We start from the raw sequence: 8,824 nt of genomic DNA, 5'->3' as shown, positions 1-8,824 counted from the left end.
GCCTGGTGCAGCTATCTGGCTTACTAGTCCTCAGTCAACCCATCCGACCCATGCCAGTATGGAAAGCGGACATTAAACGATGATGATGATGATATATATGGGTTGGATGGTTTGACTGAGGACTAGTAAGCCAGATAGCTGCACCAGGCTCCAATCTGATCTGGCTGAGTTTCTACAGCTGGATGCCCTTCCTAACGCCAACCACTCCGAGAGTGTAGTGGGTGCTTTTATGTGCTACCGGCACGAAGGCCAGTCAGGCGGTAGTGGCAAGATTAGCCCTTGATCAGTTTTTCAACATGAAGTATGATGGTTGCATTATCAAAGCCAGAACAAAGGCCTGAAGGATTGAAAGCCATTCAATGGGCATGAGATGCAATGTGGCAACAAAGTAGCAATTGAGTCTTTGGCTTACCACCTTAATGATAATTTTAATTGTTTCTACTGTAAGCATAAGACCCGAAATTCTGTCGGGGTGTGGCTAGCCAACTACATCAACCCAAGTGCTCAACTGGTGTTTATTTTATTGACCTCAAAACAATGAAAGACAAAGTCAACCTCAGTGAAATTTGAGCTCAGAATGTAAAGATGGATGAAATGCCACGAAGCATTTTGGCCAGTGTGCTAACAACTATGACAGTTCATTGCCTTAATAATAATAATAATAATAATAATAATCTTTTCTACTGTAGGCACAAGGTCTGAAATTTGGGGGAACAGACTAGTCGAATACATTGACCCCAGTACTTGTCTGTTACTTATTTCATTGACCCTGAAAGAATGAAGAGCCAAGTTGACCTTGGCAGAATTTGAACTTAGAACACACAGACTGATGACTAAAAGGAAGTTGAAAGGTCCAACTACCATATGTAAATTCTAGATGTACTGGGCAACAGCAATAGAGAGAAGGAAGAAGCGATGTGAAAACAATCAAACAGAGAGCAATTGTAAGTTTCTACAGGACAACTTGCAACAAACTACAAAACAGATTTATACAGTGAAATTCCAACCAGGCAGAAAATGACATGGTTGTGTGATGATAAAATAGATTGAACCATGAAAGACAGAAGTAAAAAGAATGCAAGAAATGTATGACCAACAAATAATATTAGGTAGCTGAAAGAGAGAAGCTATATGTCATGTATGTATAGCAAAGAGAGAAACTGCAAGTAAGAGATCTGTCAATGTTTTATCTGTGAGGATTTTATCTTCACAGTATAGAACATTGAAGTGTTCTAAATTGCAAAAATCTGTCACTGGTGTTGATGCCATGTAAAAAGCACTGGTAATGGTGCTACATAAAAAACCACTCTATAAAGTGGTTGGCATTGGCAACAGCACCCAGCTGTAGAAACCAAGCCAAAACTGATATGGTACTTAATGTGGCCTCTGGCCTTACCAGCTCTTGTCAAGTCATCCAACCCATGCCAGCATGGAAAATGGACATTAGACGATGATGATGTCAGTGTGAATCAGGATACAGCCAGGGAAAAGTGCATATACAGGATGTTCAAAAAGTCTCTCAGCAGTGAATCTTTTTCATCCTGCACATGCGCAACTTGGCTATCACTGTATGGGCGGCCAGGTGTCAGACATTGTCTCTCAGTCATTGTGTACCCTTCAGTGTGTCGACATGCTAACCATTGAAGAACATACGTTTTTAGTTGAACGGGTGTTTCGGGCTAGAAACAAATACACAGATACTGTGAAACAGAAGTTCAGTGAAACTTTTCTAAATACTGTTGTTCCACATCGTAACACTGTGCGAGATTTGATAAGAAAATTTAGAAACAGGCTCAGTGGAAGATGCAGCAAGAAGTGGTAGGCCTACTGTTCTTTCAGACGAAACACTCTCCAATATTTCTAATAAACTGTTGGCAAACCTGTCAAAGTCCTTATGCAAATTGTCACAGGAAATGGAAATCAGCCTAAGAAGTGCTCAAACAGCAGTAAAAAAGAAATTAAATTTTATGTATTGAAAATGAAGGATGACACTTTCAACACCTCTTTTAAAGTTTTTTAAAGTCTTATAAAGTCTAATATATTCTTTTGTAGACTTATACCATCTTATAAATATTTATTTTGCATTAGAATACTTACTGCGGAGAGACTTTTTGAACATCCTGTATAATGGCAGTGATGCATTCACTTTCTCAACCATAAGAAGAGAGGTACGTGAAAATGCTACTATGGGAGGTTGATAAATGAAGAGAGTGAGTAAAGTAGAAATTAGCTCAGAGGAACCGGCTATGGAGATTGACAACTATGCTATTGAAAAAGTGATTGAAGATGTACAAATTGAGAAAGCAGCTGGATAACAAGAGATAGCTACTAATATGTTAACAATAACAGTTGATGCAGGACATACATCATTCAGGTAGTAGAAAGAAGTTATTCCCGATAGCTAATATAGCAGCAGCATTAACTGCTTCTAAGATAAGATGTTTTAGAAAGGAGTAATTACAGAGGCATCAGATTGATGAATTAAGTTATAAAAGTGTTAAGAGAGTTATAGTGCAGTTTTCAAGGTGAGGTTTGGCCTAGATGAGATATCATTTGGGTTTATGTCAGGACAGAGAAATTCTGATGCCCACTTTTTGGTGGGACAACAACAAAAGCTTTTGACTAAGAGCAAACCACTATAACAACATTCAATGACCTGGTGAAGACCTTCAATAAGATACCATACTCTGAAGTCTGGTTATCATGCAATCTAATTCCCTGTGGAGATCTCTTTTAATGAAACAAATTTCAAAATACCTGCTTCATTTGCACTTGTTATAAAAAAATATTACAATGATAATATAAAAATTGTTTTATTGGCAGATGATGCTAAAATTACTGATGTACTAAAATACCACAACAGAACAAAATTCATTGTTTATATAAAGTTGTGTTATATATGGTATATATATATAAATATATATATATATGATATATGTGAAAGCACATTGCTCAGTGGTTAGAGTGTCAGGCTCATAATCATGAGATAGTGAGTTTGATTCCCAGACCGAGCTGTGTGTTGTGTTCTTGAGCACAAGACACTTTATTCCATGTTGATCTGGTTCACTTAGCAGTAGAAATGAGTTGTGACATCACTGGTGCCAAGCTGTATTGGCCTTTACTTTTCCCTTGGATAAAATTGGTGGCATGGAGAGGGGAGGCTGCTATGCATGGGCAACTGCTGGTCTTCTATAAACAACCATGCCTGGACTTGTGCCTCGGAGGGAAACTTCTTAGGTGCAATCCCAAGGTTATTCGTGATCAAAAAGGGTCTTTACTTCTCTTTATATGGCATATAAAATATGCAATGAAGTTGTAAACAATCTAGGAAAAAATAATTGATAACAAAACATCTCAGCTTATAATCTATTAAAGTAAACATGATTGATGGATTATCTATAAAAGTTATGAATATACTTAAATGCAATTTCATAAAAGAATACTATATGTACAAGTATAAAATGAAATAGCAGTCAAATACCCCACAATCAATACTACCAAAAGAAAGGACATAACAGATATCCTACTCCTACTTATATCTAAATAAAACAGAATGGCCATGGCTAGAATGTCTTTGGTTAATGGTGTTTATTAAAACACCTTACAACAACGTAATGGTACTTCTCTGAGTCTCATGATATAGACAGTATTCTCCTGAAAACAATCATTTGGTTCTAATAATACTTAAATATTGAAGTTAAATTGGTAGATAAGTAGCTGAAAATGGAACTTATCTCCCTTGGCAAATCACTGGATAATTACACATGAAATAGAAAATGTCAAAACAATCAAACATTAGAATTCACTGAATTACATCCAATTAGAATGGTAAGAGAGTAAATCAAGAATAAAATATTTCTAAAAACATATTACATATAGTAGCACACAATGCACAATATAACAAAAAGAAAAACAATATCTTGAATGATTGTCAACCACGAAGTTTTATTAACACAGCATAGTTATGTCCCTTCTGTTATTAACTCGTAGTTATTCCTGCTGAAGCCACATATATTCCCAAATTAATCTACCCGTATTAAAAGGTCTTTCATCATCTATAACACCACGAACAAAGTGTAATATAATTGTACTGCTGGAACATATACAGAAGGCAATTAGAGAATCTACTTTCGAATTTTTAGAACTTCTTAAAATAAAGTTTGAAGAAAACTTAATTTTCATACATATTTTTTTGTTGCTTTTGGTTTTAGAAGAAGGGATGTAGTGTCCTTGTCTTTTGCAGCCCTCGCAAGACTGATGAGATCTTTGCAGTTGAAGTTCAGTTGGATCATTTGTGTATCAATGTTAGCACGAAAATGTGAGCAGAGGTGAGGGAATTCCGACAGTTGCAGCTCTAAGTATAATCAACTTAATGGAAAGTCGTACAGTTAACCAATTGTCAAATGGCAATAAGTAGTTGGGAAAAGAAATAAAAAATATGTAGAAATATAATTCTTATACTCATATGCAATGCAGAGAACATGTGTAAGAATGTACAGTTGTTTAATAAAATGCTGACACAAGAACATATATTTGTACATATGAAATATATCAGAATGAATCAACCACAGTATATAACTGGTATTGATTTTTATTTCCCCCAGAAGAATGAAAGGCAAAGTCAACTCCAGTAAGATGCATAGGGACATGTTAATCTTTTTTTTTTCTATATGAATTTAAATTCAATAACACTCACTTTACAGACCTTTCAAACAATTTATCTACAAAAATGAGAAAAGAAAAATAATAACATTTCTATATAAACGATAAATTACTTCTTTGTTTAAAATATCATTGGTTCACATTTGTGTTTTCAAATTGGAAATTGTTCCATACATTCTCAAAAAGTTCCTTGCAGTTTACTTTACATTTTAATTTTGTGCACAAAAGAAAAGCACCAGACATTTTTCTGTGAAGAGAGTAAGATTCCTCTGGAGGTGGCGTTAATCTGTGTTCTATCATGACAGGAACAAGGTTTTGAATGCGTTTTGCAGTTTTCTGGGTACCAAAATTAAATTCTCCCTCAAACGAGAAAGCTTCCCCCAAAATCATTACAGCATCAATATGAGCTTCTTCCATTACTTTAGTTTCATATCCAGTTAAAAATCCAAGTTCAAGGGAGCCACTGAGAATACCATCACGATTCTGGTCAGATGCAGATTTTATAACTTTCATGTATCTATCAACAAAAGATTTACTAAATTCGCGACTAGCACCAAAATCCAACAAACCAATTCGTTTTGTTTCAGGAATAAAAAAGAAGTTTGCCCAATTAGGATCAGTTTGCATAAATCTAAAATTAAATAATTCATTTAGAGTTAGCCTGAGTAAATGTTTACCAATCCAGTCCCTTGTTTCTTGATCAATCTCAATGCATTTATCAATTGCAACACCTTCAATATAACCTGTGGTTAAAACTCGTGATGTACTTAATTCTTTGTATACTTCTGGAATTACAAAAACAGGATCATCTTTCAGAAGTTCATAAAACCTTTGTCCACATTCAGCTTCTCTGGAATAATCAACTTCCCATGTTAACTCCTTTTTAGCAACAACTATCATGTTATCAAGATAAGCACCTTTGGGAATGAAGTTCCATATTTTTAATACTCCCATCAAGTTATTTATATCACTGTCAATACTCTCTGCAACGCCAGGATACTGAATTTTCATTGCTGCCATCTTTCCATCAAGAAGTGTAACTTGATGAACTTGGCCAATTGATGCTGCTGCAAAAGGTTTCTCATCAAAAGATAACACTTTGTTTTGCCATTCTGAACCAAGTTCAGAATTTAATATCTTCATCATCTGCCATTTTGGCATGAAATCTGCACTCATACGAACACGTTCAAATATTTTTTGGAGTTCAGGACTAATTAAAGTATTGTCTTGTATGCTCATCATTTGCCCAAGCTTTAGAGCTGCTCCTCTCACACGACACAATGTGCTTACTACTCGTTCAATGTTGGCTTCTGTCATGAAAGGACTAGGCCCAAGTATTGTTTTACTAACTTGATCTGGAGTTTTCTTTCCTAGTGTTCGTCGTGTGACTTCTGCCAAAGCTCCAATACCTAGGCCAGCAGCTAGACCACTGTAACTAACTAACCTTGCAATCCTGGATGAAGGTACACGCCTTTCTTTTGATATACTAGATAGCTCTTGTTTAGTTTCCAGATTGTACTTTGGTGAAAGTAATTCAGGGTCCTTGATAGTCGTTACAGTCTCATATTCATGTGAAGATTGCTCATCAGATAAATTCTTAGGAGGTTCCATCTCTACTGCAGGTACTTCTATGGTGTTTCTCTCTTCCTTTATATCTGGGGAGATTTGTTCCTTCTCTTCAGTAGATTTCGGAGCAAACAACTCTGACTGGATAACTATGTCATCGATTCCATCTTCAGTATTATAAATATTTGGGAAATCTGACAGGACATCTTCATCCGATTCTTCAACTTCAATATCTTTTTTCAAGGAGTTCTGATTAAAGAGTGCATTAAAAATGCCAAACGTCTGTTGTGACAATATTTGAAAGCTATCAGATATTCTTTGGCGAGCATCAGATCCACTGAAACCAGAGGTCTGAACTCTTTGAGAAGCACAACTTGCAACATTTTCGGAAGCTGTTTTCAGACTAGAGTTTTGCCAGAACGTATTTAATTCTTTTGAATTTATTTCAATTAAGGCTTTGCTAATACTTTCGATTCCTTTGAATAAACCGATAAGTTCGTTAGTACGGCGAGACATAATGATAGATTTAACGAACCCGAAGCGCTAAAACAAATTAATCATAAATTAAGTAGGAAGGATAACGGGATAAGGTCAAGACAAATATCCCCCGTTCGCTTCCTTGCTTCCTTATTTTCGTATAAATCAGATGATTATTTAAAAATTAAAGTTGAATATAATAATTCGTTAAATTCAAAAAGATTTAAATGCAGCCAGTTCACAGCTGCGGGAAAGTTATATAACAATCACTGACAACATAAACAAAGTTGAAGCCGACTGCAAGGTGACATCTAAATGATCATTTGTTTTCCACATATTTTTTGTTTTCTTAAAAGGTATCTACTTTCAAATAACGTTATATAATTATGAAGAAGGGCAGATTTACAGAAGAAATGTACTTACATGCAGTAAAAGTTTATACATCTGCATGCCGATAACAAAAAAAAAAATTAACACGTGCTGTTATTCGTCGACAGTTTGTTATTATGAGCGCTCTCTCGTGTTTAAAGATAGATAACTAACAAAATGTTTATAACAGTTAGCTCCCTTTAATTTTTGATTAGAAAATTATTAGCATCAGGTCAAGGAAATAGGGTGTCTTTGGAGGGTTTCTAGAAAAGTAATCTCAGTTGTTATGGGTACCCTAGGTACGGTTGCCAACAAATCTAACGGTTCCCTTATCGAGATTGCTACTACCAGAGTTGCATTAATTGAGAAATTTGCTTTATTAGGAACCACAAGGATTGTAAGAAAGATCTTCAATATCTAAGGAAACTGGTTGTGATCCGGTATCAAGGACATTGATTCCGAATGTCAAACATTCGGGCACACCATGAATAATGAGGTACTAGTAAAGAAGAGTGGTCCCCAACGTGCAGTCGCGCGTCCACGCTAGTTAGTCGTGAGTAGTCGATCCTACAACAACGTAAATAAATAAAAAAAACAAATCGACACACTACCTGTTTTTGTTAACTTCATACATTTTTTTTTAAATTAGATTTTTGTGAACAAAATAATTTTTTTTTCTAAACAACGTAAATAAAAAAAAAACAAATCGACACTCTACCTGCTTTTGTTAACTTCTAAACAACGTAAATAAATAATAAAAAAAACAAATCGAATATATATCAAAAATACGCGCGCTCGCACGCCCACTTGTTTTAGGATCGACTACTCACGACTAGCTAGTGCGGAAGCGTGACTGCGAGGGTGCGCGTTGGGGACCACTCTTCTTTAGTAGTACCGAATAATGATAATAATGATAGTGATGGTTTCGATTTTTTGTACAAGGCCAGCAAGTTTAGGGAAGGGATAAATCGATTGCATCATATCCAGTGCTCGACTGGTACTTATTTTATCGACCTCGCAAGGATGAAAGGCAAAGTCGACCTCGGCGACATGTGAACTCGAACTTGAAAACAGATGAAATACTGCTAAACATTTCGCCCGGCGTGCTAACAATTTGACTTGATTAATATTTGAAATTGACCTCCTGAAAAAAAGAAAAAAAGTAGCTACCAAGCATACTCTTTTACTTGTTTCAGTCATTTGACTGTGGCCATGCTGGAGCACTGCCTTTAGTCGAGCAAATCGACCCCAGGACTTATTCTTTGTAAACCTAGTACTTATTCTATCGGTCTCTTTTGCTAAGTTACGGGGACATAAACACACCAGTATCGGTTGTCAAGCGATGTTGGGGGGGGGGGACAAACACATACATACATATATACGATGGGCTTCTTTCAGTTTCCGTCTACCAAATCCACTCACAAGGCTTTGGTCGGCCCTCAAGTTGCCACGCAGTGGGACTGAACCCGGAACCATGTGGCTGGTAAGCAAGCTACTTACCACACAGCCACTCCCATACTTACTAACAAATTAATTGTCCTGAAGAGCAGTGGCTAACGTTATATTTCACTCAAGATATCGTTATTTCTTTACATACGAAACATTGCGCTTGTCTAATTGATTAAATTCTTATTCTCAAAATCATATTTAATATTTTAAATGAAGCATTTAATTTGATAATTATAATAGAAAATATCTAGCAGAAAATGCATTCATCTAATTGTGAAAGCTCCATTACCACAGAAATAAT

The 8,824-nt window shown here is 35.9% G+C and overlaps 1 protein-coding gene across 1 annotated transcript; it reads right to left on the bottom strand.

Annotated features, from left to right (window-relative positions):
- Positions 1 to 3,925: 3,925 nt before the first annotated feature.
- On the bottom strand, positions 3,926 to 7,137 carry LOC106879033 (atypical kinase COQ8B, mitochondrial). The gene has a single exon (XM_014928435.2). It carries the CDS (start codon positions 6,742 to 6,744, stop codon positions 4,792 to 4,794), a length of 1,953 nt encoding a protein of 650 aa, XP_014783921.1. The 5' UTR covers positions 6,745 to 7,137; the 3' UTR covers positions 3,926 to 4,791.
- Between the last annotated feature and the right edge of the window lie 1,687 nt (positions 7,138 to 8,824).

The sequence above is a fragment of the Octopus bimaculoides genome, chromosome 1 (assembly GCF_001194135.2).
Source record: "Octopus bimaculoides isolate UCB-OBI-ISO-001 chromosome 1, ASM119413v2, whole genome shotgun sequence".
NCBI lineage: Eukaryota > Metazoa > Mollusca > Cephalopoda > Octopoda > Octopodidae > Octopus > Octopus bimaculoides.
Note: the sequence above shows the minus strand (reverse complement) of the source record. Positions and strands in the feature narration are given on the sequence as shown.

Excerpts from the sequence above, each read along its gene's own strand:
- LOC106879033 (XM_014928435.2), bottom strand. The coding sequence starts at position 6,744 with ATGTCTCGCCGTACTAACGAACTTATCGGTTTATTCAAAGGAATCGAA.